Source organism: Centropristis striata, chromosome 1 (assembly GCF_030273125.1).
Source record: "Centropristis striata isolate RG_2023a ecotype Rhode Island chromosome 1, C.striata_1.0, whole genome shotgun sequence".
Classification (NCBI taxonomy): Eukaryota; Metazoa; Chordata; class Actinopteri; order Perciformes; family Serranidae; genus Centropristis; species Centropristis striata.
Window position 1 is genome coordinate 43,235,601 of NC_081517.1, and position 24,780 is coordinate 43,260,380.

General features: G+C 36.7%; 1 protein-coding gene across 1 annotated transcript in view; it reads right to left on the reverse strand.

The window, feature by feature from the left end:
• Window positions 1-6,120: 6,120 nt before the first annotated feature.
• Window positions 6,121-24,780, reverse strand: part of fam193a (family with sequence similarity 193 member A) — a 48,621-nt gene continuing 29,961 nt past the window's right edge. Inside the window, 9 exon segments of the mRNA XM_059343048.1 lie at window positions 6,121-7,207; window positions 9,014-9,095; window positions 12,567-12,690; window positions 12,692-13,471; window positions 14,733-14,975; window positions 15,964-16,147; window positions 17,278-17,560; window positions 21,345-21,707; window positions 23,221-23,443. Of these exon segments, the coding sequence (XP_059199031.1) occupies window positions 7,114-7,207; window positions 9,014-9,095; window positions 12,567-12,690; window positions 12,692-13,471; window positions 14,733-14,975; window positions 15,964-16,147; window positions 17,278-17,560; window positions 21,345-21,707; window positions 23,221-23,443 (2,376 nt within the window). The 3' untranslated portion in view covers window positions 6,121-7,113.

A 24,780-nucleotide genomic window follows, 5' to 3' on the forward strand; every position in this document is an offset into this window, starting at 1 on the left:
ATAATCCTATTGGCGCTCGCCCCTGTCATTGTCAGACAGCTCTCAGTGCACCATTGTGTCATTCATCAACCTAGACCAGGGCTCGGCAACCTGCGGCGGCAACCTGTGGCTCCAGAGCCACAGGTTGCTCTTCAGGCCATCTGTAGTACACTGCAAAAAAAGAAAAGTTGGGTGAACTCAAAATTTCAAGGCAACAAAATTAAAATTTTAAGTTGGACAATTAAACTAAATATTTTAAGTTTTGTTTCTGAATTCAGATTTTTGTCAACTCAACTGTAAGTTGTCCTAACTTATAATTTACATTGTAATAACTTTTAATCCTTACTTCTGCTAACTTCTGCAATGTGCTGAATTGGCACGATTGTAACGCCGCTATGAAATGTCAGCTAATGCTGCGACCACAATTTTGAGTTAGCATTGATACGCTAATGGCTACTCTTGTAGCTGTAACAAGCAGCGCCGCTAGCATCAGTTAGCCGCTAGCGTCAGTTAGCCGCTAGCTAACTGATGTCGCTGTCGCTAATGACCGAATTTCACCGATTTCCCCAACAAAGAAATAAGAGTTATCAGAACTATTGTCCCTTGTTGTGAACCCCAACTTAAAGATATAAGTAACAACAACTCACAAACTTGTTTTTGAGCAGACAACTGGCTTCCTTTGTTGTGCTAACTTACATTATTGCCCTAAATGTCAATAATTTATATTTCCAAGTTTTACCAACTTAAATCACTGTTTTAGGCCAAAAAATACAAGTTGGCTTTTTTGCAGTGTGGCTCCCTGTGGCTGTGACCAAAACATTTATATGAAATGAAACAAATTTGTTTACATTTTAATTCTTATTTAACATAAAAGGTGGTTGGTGTTGACCAAAGCAATTTATATTTTTCAATTGTAAAAATCTTCATCTTATACACAGGATTTAAACATATTTTTCTCTTTAATTTTTGGTCACCTCAAATGCACATCATAGCTTACAAAAGTCTACGGCACGGCAGCTTAACCTCTAAATTTTGCCAACTTCAAGTCCCGTTTTAAGTTTCCCTAGCTTAGATATTTCTTCAGTGTCAAGCCTCTTATTTGCACTTTGGTTCTCACTGCTTTCTGACTAAATCATATTAATAAATGCTCATTGTGACCTATGAGTAAAGCTGGTAGGCTAGTATAGACGTAGCTGTTTTATCGTCATTATAAGGCTTAAAATAAGGTTTGCGGCTCCATTCCGACATTTTTTCCCCTTTTTTCGGCAACTGTGGCTCTTTTACCCATAAAGGTTGCCGACCCCTGACCTCGACCATACAGCAAAAGGAAACAAGAAAACATTTCAGAAGACATATGATGGAACTTAAACATATTATAATGTGAGGAAAAGAGTTGACCGAAGTAGCTCTCTACATATCTATCTATCTACTATCTCTACATATCACAAATCTGTGCCAAATTCAAGTTTTAATCAGATCACGGCCCAAATTTGACTCTCAAACGAATGCAGTGTTTTCAGCCCTGTCTACGTTAGTAGTTTTGTGGGGCATTTGCTCAAGTGCGGTAGATCCGATCTTACATCACTAGTGACTGAGAGCGAGCACGCTCTACAAAACAGCCAGACACTCATTCATACCTGAAATGAATTATGAGTCAGATCTGCTCCGGTGGCTCTCACAAAACCAAAACCTTTTGTCTTCCCCTTGTATGAAGTACATTTACCGCAGTTATAACAATCGACTAATTTGTAGGAGTGGTGATTTTTCATTGTGAAATCCCTCGTTTTTTTTTTTAAGAGATAGACACTCTACAAAAAAGTTAAGAGGAAGCAGTTGGTGAGGAACATAACTGTAGCTCACTTCCTCTACATGTTGTTCATTTGACTCTGAATGTGATATAAACACACAGAACTTTTTCATCGTATTGTTAAAAAAAATAAAATAGCTGCTTAAACTCCATTTTTGTTGTCTTTTTAAGGTGAGAATGAAAATATGTGAATATTATGCATCCTGAAATTGCAAGAAATCTTTTTTTCCTTAGTGCAAATAGATGTGAAATGTGGTTTTAGCCACAAAAATCAACAAAGCAAATAGAAACTAGTTTGAGACTAGTTCCACGTTTTCTCAAACTTTCCCCAGACATAAGTACACATTAAATTGAACATATTTTATCATTATATACTGGAAAAAAAGCGAAGCCCAGCAGTGAAAAGTTTACAAAATCCAGTGGTGAAAGAAGTATTCAGATTCCCGTACTTCAGTAAAAGTACTAATACCACACTGTGAATTATTGATGTATTTATGTAAGCAACTTTTTACTGTTAAAAAAGTATTTTTCTGGTTAATTTTAAACACCTAATTACACTGTTTTATGGTTTTGTTATACAAAACTGTATTCATGTTAAATCATGTGTTTTTATGTTAAATCTTGGCCTGAAAAGTACATAGTTATATTATACAATATTGGTCTCTAAAACAGAGTGGAGTAAAAGTTACATAAAATGGAAATACTTAAGCATAGTACAACTACCTCAAAATTGTACTGAAGTAAATGTACATTTCACCACTTATTATTTTCCTTGGCGTTCAGTCCCAGCTAGACAAGAATCCTTGGCTTTCTTTTTTACTTTTTTTACCCTTTTATTTGTCTTTTTATCTCTAACTCTGTTCTGGATTGAGTTTTTATTACTATTTTATTTTATTGTTTTACTGTTTTCCTTGTTTTTATTTATACCTATTTGTGTATGATTTATTCTATTTTAATAACTGTACAGCACTTTGGTCAACTGAGGTTGTTTTTAAATGTGCTCTGTAAATAAACTTTGACTTGATTTGACTTATAAAATGTCATCATGATGCTATTGAATTCAAGTTAAAGTGGTGGAAAAACACCAATGCTGAGGCTTTCACTGCTGCTGCTGTCCTGTCAGTGAAAGGTATGTATTAACTCATCTCCATCTAGATAAGCCAAAGCATGACCTCATTTCACGCTCACTTCACCCTGAGGGAATGTACTTGATTTCAAAACCGCCTCAAATCAATTTTCCCTAGAGTTTCATGTGCATGTATGAAATTGGACTACATATGTAAATGTCTGAGGTAGCCCAATGGCTGCTAGCTGTGTTTTTTTTTTTTTTTTGTTTAACATACTTTGTGATTGAAACTGAACCTCTGGATCAACATGACTCAGTTACAGTGGCCTTCTAGATTGATTATGACTGTCAATTAGTGGATTTCCCAAAAGGAACGCGTATTTATTCAAGGGTGTGACTCACTCTGCAACCTTATGTAGCCGCAGACATGCAGAGCAGCAACAATGGGTAAAATTCCTGCTTTGCCGCAAGCAGTGTGTGTTTTTCACCGGTCCCATGGTGGTTCAAGTGAACTGACCTTGAAAGGTTTTCTCGCTCATGTTAAGAATAATAATAATAAGAATTAAAATCAAGCAAATACTTGACATTTTGGGAAATAACAATTGACACAATTCACGTTTGTCTGTTAAATATGAAGTTGCAAAATCAAGCAAATACTTTACATTTTGGGAAATAAGATTTTGCTTTCTTGCTAAGATAAGAACTTTGACACAATTCACGTTTGTCTGTTAAATATGAAGTTGCAACCAGTTAGCTTAGCTTAGCTTAGCTTAGCACAAAGACTAAAAACAGGGAGGAACCGCTAGCATAGCTTTGGCCAACAGGAACAAAATCTGCCAACAAGAACATTTTTTATCTCACGTTACTCATGCGAGTTTGATCGTTTGTTTATTCGTGTTACTGGCGAGTGCCACGCTGATGTAAATACCAACGTCTGTTTTTCTTTCTTTCCCTCATCAACCATTGTCGAAATAACCACCATGCAATATTTTTGTTAAGAATAATAAGTAAAATCAAGCAAATACTTGACATTTTGGGAAATAAGATTTTGCTTTCTTGCTAAGATAAGATGAGAACTTTGACACAATTCACGTTTGTCTGTTAAATATGAAGTTGCAACCAGTTAGCTTAGCTTAGCACCAGTTAGCTTAGCTTAGCATAGCACAAAGACTAAAAACAGGGAGGAACCGCTAGCATAGCTTTGTCCAACAGTAACAAAATCTGCCAACAAGAACATTTTTTATCTCACGTTACTCATGCGAGTTTGATCGTTTGTTTATTCCACGCTGACGTAAATACCAACGTCTGTTTTTCTTTCTTTCCCTCATCAACCATTGTCGAAATAACCACCATGCAATATTTTTGTACGAGTTGTGAAAGTCCCAGATACCAAACCCCTTATTGGGTCAGCATTCATGGCATCATCCAAATGTGCAAACAGCTGCGTGAAATTCACTGAAACAATGTTTAGATCACTGCCATTACTACAGCGGTATAAACCCAAAATAAAGAGATTTTGCTGGGACTTAATTGCCATAATCGGATCCAAAGGTTGCCCCAAAATAACTACATCATCATGATGCCGATTTGTAAAAAAGTCTGAATTTGTGCTCGTCAGGTTTCTCTGCAAAACAACAAGCAAAAAACTTTTGGTAACACTTTACAATAACCATAATTTATAAATGGTAAACAGATAGTTTATTAATGTTTAATCATCATTTATAAACCATTTATAGGCCATTTAGAATGGTAATTACATAATTTATTACTGTTAAACTAACTACATTATTCATGAATGACAAATAGATGGTATATTAATGTAAGTTTATAATTAATTTACCATTTACAAACAATTAAATTATAGTTTATTAATAGTTTTAGTTTCACTCATTATTACATTTTTAACACCATATTTAGTAGGTTAATGATTTTGAAATGATTCATATAAGAAATTGGTTGAAACCATTTAAAGATTAAATATGTATAGCACTTTGTAAATGGTTAATAGTTGGTTTATAAACCATCTATAAACATTACTTAGAAGGTTATTGTAAAGTGTTACCCAACTTTTAAAATGCTTGTTTTCTAAATGGAGTTTGGCTAGATCAGGTGTATGCTGTGCAGGAAACAAATATGCAAATTCTGCTTATTCTTGTTGAGTAATTATAGACGTTGCATCGACTTTGTTTGCAACTGTGGCATGCAATAAAATTGCTTTGCATTTGGTGAGCACACCAAAAATATCTCACTCAACACGCCACATCTTGTTTATCACAAGAGATGAACACATTAAAACGACAATATTCCGTTTTAAAAAAGGGACTTTTTCTTGGTTCTAGTAAGTTGCAAAGGCAATCAGTGGAGGCTTGTCCCAGCCAAGCAATAGTCCAGCACATAAACATCTGAAAAACAGCAAATTGTTGTTTTAACCCATAAGAACCCAGACCCAGTTATCCTTAAAGGATGTGTTCTATAAGTTGACCACATAAAACACATTTCTGATGTTTAAAAAAAAAAAAAAAAATTGTTACCCCTAAATGCCAAAGATCTGTGATGTGACATATGAACATTACATTGGCCGTTTATGGTATTTATGTTTATATTTCTTATTTTAAAATAGAAAAAAAAGGGTAATAAATTGGTGTCTCTGTAAGCAGAAAATGTGTCTCTTTCTTTTGCATCTCCATAACATATATCAGAATTGTGACTTTAATTTGTTCAGTTCCCTATTAACGGTTTAGAATTGTTAAATGGGTTTAAACTTAGCCAAGTAACAAAAAATAAGCTTTTTAAAATTAGCTACTTTTTCACATTTCTGTTCCCAGTCACAGCTACATTTTGGAGAAGTCACTTCCTGTTAAAGTCACATGACCACCACACCAGGGCGTTGAGTATACGTCACTTAGGGATTTAATGAGTTAATGTGAAGCATAAAGCTGAATATGGGAGATTCTGGAAGATTTAAAGTGTTTGTTACACGGGTGTCACCATAGGTTCTTATGGGTTAAACTGATTAAACACATTAGATGCAGAGAGCCAGGCCATTTGTCCTGATTCCAGTTTTTGTGCTAAGCTAACTGGCTGCTTGCTTCCATTCAAAGGATATCAGTGTAGTATGAATCTTCTTGTTTGACTCCAGAGTAAATGTGCTGATATCTCAAAACATTTTCTTCCCATGTATGTGTAGTTTTAAGTGCCCATGTCCTTCAATGGAAAAAAAAAAAAATCTTCTGCATGTATGAAATAAGATGTGACACAAGACGCATAATCCTGCCATTCTACTGTATTCCATCTTTCAAAAAAGAAAGACAAGATTTAATATTACTTAACAATATGTTAAAAGTAGCCAGTTTGGCTTCAGTGTTAATACAATATACACTCTATAACAGATTGATAGTGTGAGTATTGTTCTTTTTCAATTTCATTCTGAAAGTATTCTGATACAAGCTGGCTACAGGTCAAAAATAAAGAAAACAAAAACTGTAACTGGTACACTTTTACTCAACAGTTTGTTAAACAGAACTTAAAAACCAAAAAAGAACATTGTCAAGTATTACGCTTTCCTCCTTTCTGTGAAATAGGGTGGAGGAGGTGTTGGTGGTGGTGGTGGAGGAGGAGGAGGAGGGGGGGAGCAGGGAGTGGAGACCAGCTGACCAAGCCCATTCCCTTGTCAATCATGTGGATGAGATGCCGTGCTAGGAACGGGAAACGACGGGATAGTAAGCCACAATATCTCAAATACAGCTTTTAATTCAATACATTTCTCTTTTTTTGTAGTTTCCATTGTCTCTTTTTTGGGGGGTGTAGAGGGGGGGGAGGGGTTGGGGGGGAGAACCATCCAGACATAGTAAGCATCTTTTGACTACAGGTAAGCCAATATAAGAAAAATAATTTCATACCATGGCTTTTTTTTCAGTCAAGAGAAATGCCCGACTCAGACTAAAAAGCATACAAGCACGCAAGGAAAATTAAATCAGATGTAAAGTAGCATTTTGTGATTCTTTTTGTGTCATTTAATTTAATTTTTGTTTTTAGCTCTGCAGGTGGATCAGTCCAGATGGGGTCTGTGTTGGAACCACACAGCGACAAGAACAAAGCAAGGCAGCGTGGGTGTGATTTGGGCACAGCGGGAGAGAAGTTCTGGAAGGACAACAGTCGGATGGAGGTAAAGGGGTGGTGGCGAGGGGCGGGGGAGGGGACGGGTGGGTTGGTATAGCTGTTAAGGTACTGATTGTGTCCTGACAGTCACTCACTAACGGCCTCAATGTGCAGCAAACGTGGCTTTCTTCAAACTAAAGTTTGACCAGTTGATGGAAAGCCGCTGGCGAGTCTGCCGGGCAGAATCCAAGCAAAACCTGCAAGAAAAAAAACAAAAAAACAATTAAACTTCACTGCAAAAAAGCCAACTTGTATTTTTTTTTTGCCTAAAACAGTGATTTAAGTTGGTAAAACTTGGAAATATAAATTATTGACATTTAGGGCAATAATGTAAGTTAGCACAACAAAGGAAGCCAGTTGTCTGCTCAAAAACAAGTTTGTGAGTTGTTGTTACTTATATCTTTAAGTTGGGGTTCACAACAAGGGACAATAGTTCTGATAACTCTTATTTCTTTGTTGTGAAATGCGGGAAAGCGGTGAAATTCAGTCATTAGCGAAAGCTAACGGCTAACTTATTTTGTTTTCTTATTTTATTTCTTTTTCTCTGCTATATCTGTAGCTGGATGATTCTTCCTTTTAAATGTTCTCTAATGAAATGACAAATTATAAGTGTATACAGCTGATATTGACACTATAGACATCTGAATTAATGATTTTTGCAGTATAACATTTGTCGGGTAAATATGAATGTAGAATTTTTAACAGTATTGCATGTATGTATTAATTGAGTACGTTATTGTTTTTCTTGTATGTACTGTTTTTGTTTATGTTGTTTGTATGTCATTTTCTATGTCTTTTTAGGGACCCCAGGAAGACTAGCAGTCGCCAAGGCGTCAGCTAATGGGGATCCATTCAATAAACAATAAACAATAACTGGTGCTAGCGGCTAACTGATGCTAGCGGTGCTGCTTGTTACAGCTACAAGAGTAGCCATTAGCGTATCAATGCTAACTCAAAATTGTGGTCCCAGTATTAGCTGATAAGTTATTACAATGTAAATTATACGTTAGTGCAACTTCCAGTTGAGTTGACAAAAATCTGAATTCAGAGTTAAGCAAACTCAAAAACAAAACTTAAAATATTTATTTTAAATGTCCAACTTAAAATTTTATCAAAGTTTGTTGCCTTGAAATTTTGAGTTCACCCAACTTTTCTTTTTTTGCAGTGTTCTGAAAGTCGATGCTACAGCTCAATTTATTAATTCAGTTGAGGTAATAAATGTTGAAAAGAGCCCTGTCGAGTTTTTGTGTTAAGTTTCTCGCCAGAACACATTTTGATTAGCTCTATGGCCTAATGAATGCTAAATGCATTTCCTTTCCTGCGCTGGATTTTGTTTATAGGGAAGGAAATATGACAATTTTGATGACTTTAAAACCTTTTAAATCCATCTTTGCTCCCCAATTGGGGTCGCGAGATGATTTCTGGGGGTCGCCAAATCATTTTGGAAGTCAGCTCTGTCTCCACTGTGTTAATGTGTTCATGTGTTTTAGTCTTTTTTTGTTCATTTTGTGTCTTTTAAGGTAATTTTGTGTCTTTTTTGATCATTTTGTGGTCAATTTGTGTCTTTTTTGGTCATTTTGTTTACTTTTTTTAGTCATTTTGTTTCTTTTTTGGGTAATCTGAACTGTGCGTGTGAGATTCTGTTCAGTGAGCGGGGGTCGTGGACAACACGCATGTTAAATTGGGGGTCGCAACTCAAAAAGGTTGAGAACTACTGCATTACACTGCCATCTTCTGATCAAAGTACATTTTTACAGCTTTGTATATTTGCTCTTTTTTAATGCAAAATTGAATGAAAACAGCTATTTTCTTTGTTGGCTTTGTTTGAATACCTCATTGCCACCAACTTGCAAATAACAAGAACACTTTGCTTTTACTCATTTACTCTATAAAAACATGACTCCATAGCACCACTAATGGTCAAAAAAACTCCACAGGGTACCTTTAAAGGTGAAACCAACAGAAAAATCTCTTGAAAACCACGGTTAGTTTAATGCACATACCTTTTGAAATATTCCACCTCTCGCTCCGTTTCATCCATTTCAGTGCTATCCAGGTCGATGTCTTTGGGCAAGAATACATCATCTAAAACAAAGTAACATAAATTCATGTTAATACCTCCTACTTGAAATATTAAACATTTTAAGAAATTAAAATTTGTCTCTAAAACAACTGAAACATGCAAGTCAGCTAAATGTTTTTTGATATTTCCCAAAATTTTGCATTGAAATGAATGGGACGGCCGACAAAAAATGAGCGAAAAAGAACAATAATTGGAGATTTTTAAGCGTCTACTTCTCCGGCATAATTTCACCTAGAAACTCCATTTAAACTTTAAACAGTAGACACAAGTCTTGTGTATCGGTGTATTAATCCACGTTTCGATAGGTCATATAGTTTTTTATCAATGTGCCAAAGTTGGAAATTCTTACTAAAACATGGGGGATTTAAAATGTTTGTAAGTAAACCTGAAAAAACTTTTAGAAAGGGTTTTTAAAATATCGACACTAGGGCTGCACAGTAAATCAATCGGTAACACTTTATATTAAGGTCCTTGTAATAACCATTAATTAACAAGTAATAAGGCCCTTGTTAGTCCTTACTAGATGCTTATTAACATTATTGTGTGTTTATAAGCTTATATAAGTGTTAATAATGGCATTACAAACACCCATGACCCACCCATTATGTCTTTGCCATGCCTTTATTAATCTTATTTTGTTTGCTTATTGATATTGAAATATACTTTATTGCTCATCTATTATAAGTTAACTATAAGTTAACTATGCTTTTTGCAACTAGCGGATCTAAAGCGAGAACAATGCCTTATTACTTGTTCATTAATGGTTATTAACCCTTTGATGCACAACATGGGTCTAAAGTGACCCATCTGAGGTTTTAATTTTCAATATTTTGGCAATAAATTAATTTCATCATTCAGTATTCCAGGTTTTCCTAAATCAACTTGTTTTTGATTAGCATACATCCTAATTTTTTGTTTTTCCCATTTCTTACTTTTTGAATAAAAACCCTTTTTGTATCACTACTCTTCTAATGCACAACATGGGTCAAAAAATGTCATTATGGGGTATTGTGTGTATATTTTTAAGGAAAAATGAATTTAATCAATTTTGGAATAAGGCTGAAACATTAAAAAAAATGTGGAAAAAGTGAAGCGCTGTGAAAACCTTCCAGATACACTGTATGTGTGACAAAATGATACACAAACATGTTAAATATATGAAATATACAGTACAGGCCAAAAATTTGGACACACACCTTCTCATTCAATGCGTTTCCTTTATATTCATCACTTTTACATTGTAGATTCATCAAAACTATGAATGAACACATGTGGAATTATGTACTTAACAAAAAAAGTGTGAAATAACTGAAAACATGTCTTGTATTTTAGATTCCTCAAAGTAACCACCCTTTGCTTACTAGAATATAAGACATGTTTTCAGTTATTTCACACTTTTTTGTTAAGTACATAATTCCACATGTGTTCATTAATAGTTTTGATGAATCTACAATGTAAATAGACATGAAAATAAAGAAAAACGCATTGAATGAGAAGGTGTGTCCAAACTTTTGGTCTGTACTGTATGAGTGTGGAAAGTAACTATTTGAAACAAATGACTATTATTGTAGTATTAGGTCATTTCATTTTAAATCAAATTTGGATGAATGAGTCATTTCTGACCCATGTTGTGCATCAAAGGGTTAAGGACCTTATTATAAAGCGTTACCAATCCATTTTTTTTCCCAACAATAATGCATTATCTAAACTGCAGAAGGCACAATATTAATAAAAAAAAATTCCTGGACCTTCTCCCTTCGCCTTCAGAAAGATAAATGTGTTAAACTGTGGTCCAAGTGGGTTGAATATGTTAATGTGGAACAGACAGAAGTACTGTAAGGATGACCCTGTAATGCTGTTTTGTACTATAACATTGTACTATGTTTTATTGGGTCTAATGATTAGTTTGAATTACTTATATTTCATTTTGAAACTCCATGGTGGATAATTTCTTTTTCTTTTTTCTATTTGCTCTTTTACATATGTCTACCTTTCCCAGTTTGTTCAAAGTTCTCAAATGTAATAATACGCTGAACTTTCTGTATCTTGTTTCTTGTTTTGTAAACAAAAAACCTTGATTGTGAGTGGCAGAAATACTATTGTATATTGTCTGAAAGTAAGCACTGTATGATAATGCTCTCACAAAATTAAAAAAAAAATGTAAAAATGTAATTGCAGCTCTGTCTCCACTGTGTTAAAGTGTTCATGTGTTAATGTGTTTTAGTTTTTTTGTTCATTTTGTGTCTTTTAAGGTCATTTTGTGTCTTTTTTGATCATTTTGTGGTCAATTTGTGTCTTTATTGGTCATTTTGTTTCCTTTTTTTGGTCATTTTGTGTCTTTTTTTGGTCATTTTGTGTCTTTTTTTGGTCATTTTGTGTCTTTTTTGGTCAATTTGTGTCTTTTTTTGGTCATTTTGGTCAATTTGTGTCTTTCTTGGGTCATTTTGTGTCTTTTTTGGTCATTTTGTGTCTTTTTTGATCATTTTGTGGTCAATTTGTGTCTTTATTGGTCATTTTGTTTCCTTTTTTTGGTCATTTTGTGTCTTTTTTTTGTCATTTTGAGTCCTTTTAGGTCATTTTGTGTCTTTTTTTGGTCATTTTGTGTCTTTTTTTGGTCATTTTGTGTCTTTTTTGGTCATTTTGTGTCTTTTTTTGGTCATTTTGTGTCTTTTTTTGTCAATTTGTGTCTTTCTTGGGTCATTTTGTGTCTTTTTTGGTCATTTTGTGTCTTTCTTGGTCATTTTGTGTCTTTTTTTGGTCAATTTGTGTCTTTTTTGGTCAATTTGTGTCTTTTTTGGGTCATTTTGTGTCTTTTTTTTGTCATTTTGTGGTCAATTTGTGTCTTTTTTGGTCTGTATCACTGTATGATAATGCTCTCACAAAATAAAAAAAAATGTAAAAATGTAATTGCAGCTCTGTCTCCACTGTGTTAAAGTGTTCATGTGTTAATGTGTTTTAGTTTTTTTGTTCATTTTGTGTCTTTTAAGGTCATTTTGTGTCTTTTTTGATCATTTTGTGGTCAATTTGTGTCTTTATTGGTCATTTTGTTTCCTTTTTTTGGTCATTTTGTGTCTTTTTTTGGTCATTTTGTGTCTTTTTTGGTCAATTTGTGTCTTTCTTGGGTCATTTTGTGTCTTTTTTGGTCATTTTGTTTCCTTTTTTTGGTCATTTTGTGTCTTTTTTTGTCATTTTGAGTCATTTTGAGTCCTTTTAGGTCATTTTGTGTCTTTTTTTGGTCATTTTGTGTCTTTTTTTGGTCATTTTGTGTCTTTTTTGGTCATTTTGTGTCTTTTTTTGGTCATTTTTTGTCTTTTTTGGTCAATTTGTGTCTTTTTTGGGTCATTTTGTGGTCAATTTGTGTCTTTTTTGGTCTGTATCACTGTATGATAATGCTCTCACAAAATAAAATAAAAAATGTAAAAAAAATAATAATTGCTGGACGTGAACAAACAGTGAGTTTTACTAACACTGACCTATTGAGGTGTTCATCTTGTCCCCCTTCTTCTTCTTGTTCTTCTTGGCCTTGCCTTTGGGCTGTGGGGACTCTGCACTGGGAGGTTTGCCGTTCTGCTGGTCGGACTGGGAGGCCGGCGGGGGGGGACGGGGAGGGGTTTGACACAGGGGGACTCCTTCTGTCCTCCTTGTTTTGGGTCAGCGGTTGTTGTAGCTGCTGCTGCTGCCTTTTCCCGCTGGCGCTCCTGATGTTACACCTGTCCTCCCGCCTCGGCTCAGCGGTGGAGAGAGGAACCTCAGCAGGTCGGATCCGCGTCGCTTTGGCGTCCGCTGTAGCGCTGATGGTGGGGATGGCGCCGTTCGCTAGCTTCGCCGGCGCGTCTGAGCTCTTGTGTAGCTCCGGCGCTTTCTTTACGGCCACCTCACAAGCTGCCACTTTAGCAGACGGCTTGGCCTTGACTTTATTGTTGGCCTCGAGCTGAGATGTGGGGGTGCCGTTGTGGAGGATGGCTTGACAGTTTGGGATGTTGGTCTCGGTAGAAAACACCCTGTCACTCTTGTGTTTTGGGCTGTGCTGTGTGTTGGGCCGGGGTACGGGGTCGAACCTGGTTTCCTTCTGGTCAGGGAGGCGGATGAGGGATTGGAGCAGTGACTGTGACTTTCCGTTCTGTAGGTTATCTAGGACGTTCTGAGCTGTCTGTTTGAGGGGCTGTGGGTTGTTTTGTGGGGGAGCGGTGTTTTCCTTTGCCTTCTCTTTCTTTTTCTTCTTGGCGGCGCGGTGTTGCTGCAACTCTTGCAGCCGGAGCAGTTCCTTTTGAAGCGCCGCCTCTTCCTCTTCCTGCCGCTGCCGCCGTTGCTGCTCTTCCAAAATCTGCTGCTCCTCCCTTTCACGGGCCTCTGCCTCCAGACGAGCCTTCTCCTCCATCTGAAGCACACACAGAGACAGAGAGGCACTTTCAGCACTCTAACAACTCTGACCAAAAAAATCCTACGAAAAGGGTGTACACACTCTTAACACGGCAACCCAAGGCCTGTTTTCTTATATGCTACAATTTAAATGAAATAAGTTAAAATGACATCATTTATCAAAGCCTGAAACTGTAAAAAACAGACTGCATCATTACATATTAACATTTTTGACAGTCTTAGAAGAGTAATATGTGAGAAACAACTCTATCAACTCCAGGTACTTTTTGGTGAAATCACTTCATTTGTTCACTTCATTTGGTTGTGCGTGTGCGGTGGACCTTGACAGTTAAACTTCAAGGTCCACCGAACACGCACAACCAAAAAGAGCTTTTGTATCAGCATCTACGGAGTTAAATTGTGGAATAAGTTAAGTGTTGAAGTACAGAAAAGCCAAAACATAAAACAGTTTAAAAACAAATATAAAGACATCATCATCACAAAGTACAGAAATTTAGAAAAGCCTCTGTAACATGGACATATGTAGAATGTAATTTTGTTATATACATGGTAACTGTATTTATGTTTATAATATTTATATATATATATATATATATATATATATATATATATATATATATATAGTAATTTATAATATACATGTATAGGTATTCACAATGTAATATAAATTGTTTATAGTATATATATATATATCTAATTGTTTATAATATTTGTATATGACTATATTGATTATTCATATATATATATATATGTATATAGATATAGAGACCTGTTAAGGGGTAGGACTCGATACGTTTTTTTACTTCTTCCTACCCCCTTTCGAGCTTGCAGAAAGTGTCTGTTTTCTCAATTTTTTTTTTGCTTTTTTGTTTTGTTTTTTATTTATTCATCTATTAATATTTAAACTTGTTTTTTTTGTTGTTGTTTTTTTACTTGCTTGCATGTTCGAAATAAAGACAATCCAATAAAAAAAATTCTATACCTCTCATTTAAATTGAGCCACAAATAATTTTTGCGCTCCTTTGCATATTTTTTCCTAATGATTAGTGCCGCTAAAACAGTTATACTGCACAGGAGAAATTATTTGACTTCTGTCTACTCTAGCCATGATTTTCTTGCTTCAATTGAGGTGCAGGACTTGCATATTGCAGCAAAAAACAAGGCCACAGTGAGGAAACTCTGACTAAAGCTGCTTGGTGTTACTGTGGTGGTTTATTGTGGATGGATCTCTACTGGAGCTGACTGGGAGGAGGAGTTACCTTCTTCTGTTTATGCCGGGCCCGTTTGGCTGCCTTAGAACTGGAGGCCGGTTTGTTGTCGGCACTATTGATGAACTGCAGTAGGTCCTCCACCCGCCTGTGGTCCTCCACCCCTCCGTCCCGTCCTTCTATCACCGGCTGCTGCTCCTCACGTTTCGGCTGCTCCTCCTTACGTTTCGTCAGACGCAAGCGCAGTTTCTCCCGCATCTCTGCATAGTTTCGACTGGTAGGAGCAGCTGGGGGCTGCAGATCAATCAAGCAGAGAATCATCACTTAGGACACTGTAAATACATCCTTACATAAAGCTAATAAACTAGGATTCATTAAACTGAAAATGCCATTTTTATTTACAGGTGTACAGGTGATCAAATCTATTTACAATGAAACACTACAGATTTAAACCATGAAACTCACCCAGTTGATTATGAAGACATTTCATTTTTGTATTGTGAGTTTTCTGAAATGTTATGTTCAAATATGCAAAAGACACCTAAATTAGGGCTGGGCGATATGGCCCTAAAAGAATATCATGATATTATTCTTGATCATATTACGAAATACCTAAAAAGATAGAAAATATGATTTTTTTTGTAGTCTGTATAAATAAATAAAAATCTAAAATGTAGTTTGAAATGCAAATCTCAACAGTTGCCAAATACAAAAAAAATGTACTCTTGACTCTTGAGTATGAGCAAATAATAAAAATAACCATTTAGGGGTTCCGGGGGCATATTTTAATGAAATTTTGTAAAGAAGAATAAAGGTTCTTGTATGTTTTATTTAAGGCATCTTATTTTGACAGTCTTCTTGTAAATTCTGTGGTGGATTCTCTTAACACACTGTGCTCTTATTTTGAAAGCTGCATGTGTTTAGTGACAGGGAGTAAGTAGCTTTTTGTGATTAAAACAACTTTAACCACTACATCAAGAAGTAGGAACGTTGCCAATATCATGATATGCATTTTTTTTAACCATAAAAAAAATATACCGATATTATCGTGAACGATACGATATGGCACACCCCTAACATAAATATATATATATATATATATATATAGAAAAAAAACAGCCCACAATCTCAAAACTGACCAGGGCATTAAAAAAGCAACTCAAGTTTCTTGTCTTAAAATAAATTTATTCTTTAAGTTAATTCAAAAAGGACTCAAATTTGCTCCCCCCAAAAAACATTTTCATTTGAGGTGAACGTGATAATTTCAGTGAGTGTCTCTTACCCCGCCATGGCCAAAGAACTCGCAGTAGCAGCAGTCACAGTACTTTCCTTCTTTCTGGTTGGTGGAGGTGGAGGTGGAGGAGCTGTGCTCGGAGCAGCTGTCCTCGTCCTGACTCTCCTCGCCATCGTACGGCTGCTCGTACGCCCCGTTCCCCTCACAGCGGTGGCCTTCACAGTCAGGATCACTGAAAGGAATTTTCATTAAAAGTGGTACATTTCCAACCAAGTAAATATGATATTGTGTCTCAGGCCCCGTTTACACGAGGACGCTTGTGGGTAAAAACGGCAAAATATTTTATGGGAAGTGCCTTTCGTTTAGACGGTGACGCCGTTTTTGGGGCTTAAAAAACGCAAAAATCTGAAACCACCTTCCAAAGTGGAAAAGTTGAATCCTCTCCGTAGCGTGTCGTCTACACTGACAAGACACAAAACTCTGCTCAGATCTGCTCACGTCACGTATGTGTTTACGTCACATCCATGCTCCAGTACAGGAAAATAAACAAACGTGGGATTATTTCCATGCGTCGGACCTTCAAACTTACAGGAGTCTTTCCACCAAATGTACAGGATATGTACAGATAGTATTAGTGAACAGAGAAGGATCTGAAATTACCTCCATCACATCATCACTGTTGTGTTGTTTTGATGTTATGATAAAATGTTATGTTGTGATGTTGTATGTGATGTTGTATTTTTTTCTTAATCGTATCGTAAGTGTTTGTATATGTATTTTGTATATTGTACGTGTTTTTATTTTTATTTTTTGTTTGTTTGTTTTTTGTTTCGTAATTCTCTGCTGTTTTACATCATGGCCAGGGGACTACAGATGAAAACTAGCTTTCTGGCTAACTCTGGCTTTTTTAAGCATGTATCATCATGTGTTTTATGAAATTGCACTGTCCCCGTTTAGATAAACTAATAAAAAATAAAAAATAAAACAATTTTGGATGCACCGATTGGTCGGAGACGAGCCAGACGGCTGTGAACGAGACCTGGGAGATCTAGTGATGGTGGAGAACTTTGTGGAAGGAGTAGCTGATGAAAATACGTGGTGTGAAAACTTCCACATGCCCAAAGATGCTCTTATGGCTTTAAGTGATGCCGCCTGGCTGCACACAATCCAATTCACACACTTTTGCGTCACCGTATGCAGCAGATTTCCTCCAGAAAACGCTCGTCTAAACGCGGAATAAAAAGTGAAGACGTGACGCCACTTTTGGCGTCTTCTGTTCAGACCGTCCTCGTATGAACGGAGCCTCAGTACGGTGTCCAATATCTGTGAGTCTGTAGGACATGTTGGTGGTGGAGGTGTTACCTGCAGACGCTGGGCGGAGCGCTGACGGGACAATCAGCTAAGGGGGCCGGAGGCTCGGCGGGCGGGAGGCACAGACCCTGATGGGCCTCCATGAAGTCTGGGGCTGGAGCGGCCATCTTTGGAAAGGGCTGGGATCCCATTGTGGGAAGGTGTGTGGTGGGTGCTGGGGGGAGGGTGGGGCCCGACAGTGGAGGGAGGGAGGTCAGTCCTGCGGGGCAGTTTCTAGGTGGAGCTGGAGCGGGTTGCCTATGGTCCTCTTTACCTAGATTGTGAAATACATCGTCTAGAGGAGGAAAAGATTTATTGGTTGAGAACATTGTTCAGTTCTGCAAAAAACAAACTCTTTAAAACATGCAGTTATTCACAAAGCTATGACACAATGGAGCAGGTTAGCAAAAAAAAACATAAGAAAATTAACCATATATTTAAGAAAAAGATTCACTTAAAGTGGAACTGAAATGAATTTGTGCAAAAACAGTTTTGACTTTTTTCTTACATTAGCAAGCTGGAAAGCTACAATAGAAGCATCTTATCCACAGTCAGTGTATTTCCTATAATAGATGGTGAAGAGGAGTACTGACACCTAGGCTAAGTTATGTACCGCTGTGGACGGGGCAGCAAAATGTATTTTAACCACAGGAAAAAAAACAGAAGTTTGTTATATTTAGAATAATTCCACTGCTTTACCATGCCGCCAGAACTAAAGCCAGTCTACGCTCCTGTCAAAACCACCAGATTTCCTTAACAAAAAACGGTAATATACAATATGGTAATATGCATATTGCACGACAGGAGTTTCTGGTTTACTGCTGCCTCTATTTGTTAGTTCATGCCGGGACATTTGAGGCTCTGTATCGTCTCGCCTGCACGATGAAAGCGCCAGAAGCGGGATGCCGGGATCAAGTGATCCCTCCAGAGGGAGTCACAGAGTTGGAAATTTGGTGGGACTGTTGGAAGCGGGACCACTATGAATCGACAGATCGTAAACAAACCGGCATCGCTAACTGTGCACAGAGTGCCCGGTGCTTGTTGTAAACAAACGGTGGTCCCTAAATGAACACATACTGCTGCACCACATACATACTGTTCTTCTACAGCAGTAGTTCTCAACCTTTTTGAGTCGCGACCCCCAATTTACCATGCATGTTGTCCGCGACCCCCGCTCACTGAAAAAGACACAAAATGACTAAAAAGACACAAAATGACCAAAAAAAGTAAACAAAATGACTAAAAAAAGACACAATTGACCACAAAATGACCAAAAGAGACACAAAATGACAAAAAAAAGAGACAAAATCACCCAAAAAGAGACACAAAATGACAAAAAAGAGACAAAATCACCCAAAAAGAGACAAAATGACCAAAAAGACCCAAAAAAGAAACAAAATGACCAAAAAAACGACACAAATTGACCACAAAATGATCAAAAAGAGACAATAAGACCAAAAAAAGACACAAAATGACCAAAAAGACTAAAACACATTAACACATGAACACTTTAACACAGTGGAGACAGAGCTGACTTCCTAAATGATTTGGCGACCCCCAGAAATCATCTCGCGACCCCAATTGGGGGCCCGACCCCAAGGTTGAGAATAGCTGTTCTACAGAGCTAACTGTGTAGCCTATTAGTACTGTGCTGCTGCTGCGTCTCACTTCACTATCGTCTCCTCCCACTTCGCTCCGCAACACCAGACTGCACTATGAAAGGGCACCAACATCTAATATCTAATATACACCTTTGCAGAATCACTATGAACGGCCTATGGTGAAAAGCCGGCACAGATCTTTCTGCCAATATATCAGGACATTTGCAGGACTGCACTATAAAAAAGGGGCTACTGTGTGTTATTGTGTTTTCAAAGGTTTTTTTGATTCACCAAAGTTACACAATGACACAAAAAAACTCACAACTGAGGCAGCAGTGGACCAGCAACTCCTGTCTTGTGCAAGGTAAAATTCCTGTTTTTGCCAATAGAGTCTGGTATTCAGTGAAGGAAGCGCTGATCACAGGGCTGCACATCTCTCTGTGATAAATGATTCAATAACGATATACTTTTAGTACAAACCGATTCGAATCAATACAGTGTAAGAACGATTTTAGGCTATTTGATGCTACGGTTAATATTTGTTGTAGATACGTTTTATATTTTATTTATCTTCTGATTCGCCATGGAGTTAAAAATCTGTTTTATTTTGGGTCTGCACAACAAAAAGACTACAAACATCTTTCTACATTTACAATATAAGGAAAAATCGTTCTAAAAGCTTTTTTGTCCTTTCATGATCTGTTATTTCCCCCATTCAGATTTATGATGGATACTATTAAGGTAAAAAACAAACAGTAGAGAGTCTGTCAGCAAGAAACACTTCTCCATCGTTTGACATCTCCATTCAGTCCAACGTGAGGCGGATCATTCCTGAGTGTAGCTTTGATCTGAGTGATCATTTACATTTTCCCTTAATAATCTAACCTAATAAAATATTGGCCGGTGTTCAGCGGACACAGTCATGTTCTGTGATATTAAATAATGATTTTATCACCATAATAGTCTATATACAGAAGCAAATAATAGGCTAATAAAAAAATAATATAATACAAAGGCATTCCCGTGTCCCTGAGCAGGACACAGTTCACATATAAATACAGAATGCAGCTTGTTATTCATGTGCAGCTGTTTGTTAAACAGAGAAAACATTTATTATTATTAGTGCACGTCTACAGCTGTTAAAGTGACTTACAGCTGATTACTATTATTATTATTAGTGCATGTCTCCAGCTGTTAAAGTGACTGACAGCTGATTATTATTATTATTATTATTATTAGTGCATGTCTCCAGCTGTTAAAGTGACTGACAGCTGATTATTATTATTATTATTATTATTAGTGCATGTCTCCAGCTGTTAAAGTGACTGACAGCTGATTATTATTATTATTATTATTATTATTATTATTATTAGTGCATGTCTACAGCTGTAATCAGCTGCCGCCGTCATTAGAAACGGATGTTGCTTCATGTGACGCTTCGGAGGGAATAAAGGACGTCTCACGTCTCTTAAAACGTTTCGCAAGTGATGCAAGTGAACGGCGCAAGTGAGGGAAGCGGGAATGCAAAATAAGAGACTTGGGAGAGAGCCGTGGAGTAGCGAGAACCGTTTCGTGGGCCGATTCAGCTCTCGCAATGTTTTAGAGACGCTTACGCAAACTATAAGTGTGTGAAGCCACCAACCGATTCCAATTCTTGCGATACCTGATTCATGACTCCATAACCAATTAATCTAGGAATTCATGGCTGATTTGTATCGATTGAGGAGGCTTCTACCGATGCAGCCGTATCTCTCACTTGTGAAACCGAATATCCAGTCACATCGGTTTATCGTTCACAACTCTAAGTGATGAACAAAACGGCCTCAGCTTCTGGTCGGAAAAGGCTGTCTGACAGCAACTATGTATATATTTATATACGTGTGTATGTGTATGTATGTATATGTATATATATATATATCTACTTGCACTAATGTACAGTTAAATCTGCATTTATTTATCTTATTTATTATATAATCTATACCTATATATACTGCATTTTTATACAATTCATTCCTGTATATATTGCAATATGATTCAAAATTACTGCTTCATGCACTTCTGGTTAGATGCTATCTGCATTTCATTGCTTTGTACTTGTGACATGTGCAATGACAATAAAGTTGAATCTAATCTAATCTAATCTAAAGGTGATGTGGCTAAAACATGTTCTGCTGCCTCCGTCCACAGCAGCACTTGTTGACTGGGATATGTTATACAGAGATTATGGATAAGTGCATCATTCAACCCCACTTCAAAAATCCAAACTAGTCCTTTAAATTTCAGTTCGACTTTAAAGCAGCACTACGACTGGCTACACTTGCTTGGTATTGTCTTGTTGTGTCTCTATTTTGGCTGGAAAGTAAAAAAAAAAAAAAAAAAAAAAGGCAAAACATTTTCCGCCCCTGCAAGATAAGAACGGATCATTTTCTCCCTGAATTAATCACCAAACCCAACCATTGCTCCTACCACCTATATTACCTAAGGAGTTGGGTCTTTTAGATGCTAGGTGGATGGGTGGGTTATTACTTGACTGGACAGTGGTGGCAGTGCAGGACACGGAGGACGTGGAGGCGGAGGTGGCCATCACTACTCGGTTGGTCTCCATGAAGGCATCCTGGAAATTGTAGAGACACTTCTTCTTGGCGCCGCTCTTCTTCTGCTGTTTGGCTTCTGAAGAGGAGCACGATGACGACGACGATGACGATGAAGACGAGGACAGCGAGGAGGAAGTGGAGCAGGAGGGGGGGATGGGAGTGGGCAGCGAGGGGTGTTCCCCCTGGGGGCCGATGGCTGACGTTGGGGGGAGGGGCACGTCAGCGAGGGGGGGGCCAAGCATGTCACCTGTTGGTAAATATGGCCAGACATGATTTTCACATTCTTTGACACGCTGGGATTTGTTTTACCCGATTATCTCTGATTCTACTGATCACTTTTACAGCTTGTTTAGGTCTGGCTCCTAACTTTCAGAACGTCCTTACATCCTCAAATGGCTTCCTTCTATAAAATCACTTCTGAAAACCCACTTTTATAGCTCATAAACGTTTCATTTAAGAGTTGATATCTAGCCATTTTCCATGGTTTTCTTGATAATAACCAAAATCATTATCAACAAAACCATGGAAAGTGCCTGGACATGGGTGGTTGACGTGAACTCAAATTCGAAGTGAAAAAAAGAATAATTCAAAAATATATGTCAAATGACATACAATTATATTCCCTTATATGTGAATAATTCATAACTGAATGTGTCCATTTCTAATTCTTCATATATTTAGCATATTATTTACTTTTGGTGTGGTAGTCCTAAAATGTGTCCACCGGTGCAACAAAATAAAGAATGTCATTATTTAATTCAAAGAATGTTGGACAGATAAGATAGATAAGCCCAAGGCTTATTAGTTAGGAATATTTTTATCAATTTACATTATTTTCAATGATCAATCAATGTAAATTGATAAAAATATTCAGATCAATACTTAAACTGCGTTGTACCAAAGGACTACCTTAAGACGACCAGTTCCAACACTGCACGGGAATATTAATATTATGAAAATATTTGAGACAAAAGTGATCTTGTGTCCAGAGATTCTTCTGTCCTTCCTGGTTCTGGAAGGACCCCTCTCAGTAATGGGTGGTCACATTAATGCCTGTTTTATATCTACATAATGGCGTTGCTCCAGGAGGACAAAATGTAATGTGTCATAATAACTCTACATAGGGACCTTAACACTTATATCCTCTAGATTCATTAAGTAAACACTCGTATGACATGCATTCAAGTATTTTAATGTATTTAGATACATTTTTCATTAAATTACAGTTGTTTTAAGATAAGTAATGCTACCTAGGACAGTTGCACCGGTGGACAAATGTCATGTTAAAAAAAAGAATATTTGCATAGTTGAAGAACGATACTCATTGTTTGCAGATGGATTAGATGTAGAAGAATGAACTGCATATTAAAACTTTTTTAATGAAATATTATCAAATTTTAGTAATATTTGTCACTGGGAACACAAAAATTGAGCGTCACGTCAACCACCCATATCAGGCTAGTTATCATTATAATTGTCCAAACAAATGTACCTTTAGTTGTATCAGGCATTAAAATGAATAAGAAATTGAAGAAAACAAGGGTGGTCTAATAATTTCTTATTGTAGTCGTCCTTTTACATTTTAATTCTGTTCTTATTACTTTATTACTTGTCCTTGGTATCCAAGATTGTCTTGTAATTGATCCTTTGTTGACTTTTATTGTTTTTTTTATGTAAAAATGTTTTATTAGGCCTTATGGCATCATTATCCTATACAAATAAAGTTATGACTATTATTATGTTGTTTCGGAGCGGCTCACCTGGCAGAGACTCCGGTAACAGCACAGACGGGTTCCAGCTCTTCATCACAGCAGCGTCCCACAGATTCTCAAACTTGAGCGAGAGGCACTGCAGCGAGCTGTTCCAGTCTCCTGCTCCGCCGGCGCCGCCGAAGCAGTTCTGGTAAACGTGTTCTGGTAACGACGGGCTGAAGGCCAGCTGCTTCGCCGCAGAGTGATTTGCTGTCGGGTTCGGGGGCAGAGGCTTGAGGAAAAGAGAAATTAGATAGAAAACAAATCATGTCACTAATTTGGGCTCATAAAAAATTATTTGAGAAGTTGTGAAATCAGCGGTGGAATCTTATAAAGTACATTTATTTAACCTCCTGAGAGCCAAGTTTTTGTTTGGTATGTATTGTTAGTTTCTCCTAGATATTTTGGATTTGTAGGACCTGATAAATACAAAAACTAACCATTGTCTTTGAACAGGAATTCGTTTTTGAAAAAAAATAAACGGTTAATTTTACTGTATAACGCAATTAATTCACCAGTGAATAAAACTTTTTATTTCCTTACATTTACACCCTCTCATTTGAAGAATGATAGTAAAAGTCTATTCGTTTTCAAATGAATACTTCCTGATTAGCAGAGTCGTAGCTTGTTGCTAATGCTAAAAATAGTCAAACTTGCACAGAACATCAAACTACAAACATTATTAAGCACAAATACACAAGTTTTAGCCATAAAATCTGGTCAGCTTTGGTACCTGGTCCACTTTTGTCTGAATAAAAGCTGTTAATTGACTTTAACAAGATGCTGCCATCTGATTTTTACACTGATTGATGTATTGTTCTTATTCTAGAGTACATAGTTTTAATTAAGCAGAATGAAATATAAGGTCCAGAAAACCTAAAATGAAATGTCCACATATGAGGACGCAGGAGGTTAAGTACTACACCTAAGTATAAATTTTAGGTCCTTGTACTTCAGATGAATATTCACATTTTATGCAACTTTATGCTTCTACTCTACTTCATCTCACAGTTAAATACTGTATGTTTAACTCCATTATATTTGCCTGGCAGCTTTAGTTACAACTCTTATTCCAAAAATCTTTTTATAAAACTTAACTAAGAACTGAATGCATCAAATTCAGAATGAGTATATATTTACAAAAACATTTGAGCAATAGTCATCTTATCTTCATTAACTATATTCAATTGAATCCAGGTTGAAAAGGATTTGCATGTAATTACATTTTTTCCCCTTTTAGAACTTTTAGAATCGGGGTTGTGATTTTTTTTTAGATTTGTTTTTCATACTCTTCTTGTCCAGTGAAAATGTGCATCTCCAAATTGTGCATTTTTTATCTGAAGGATGAAGCAAATTCCTTTTAAAGCTAAATAAACTATTTAAAAAAAACCCTTAGATCACCTGGAAAACGCACTGAAAACAGCACTATTTTTCAGACTTTTTTAGAGAATCATAGCTTATGCATCTTATATTTCTTATAGAATATGATGCAATTCCGTAGAATAAACTACCCAACAGCATATAAAGGAGTTAGAATTAGCATAACCTTAAAAGCTATAATGCTGCAGC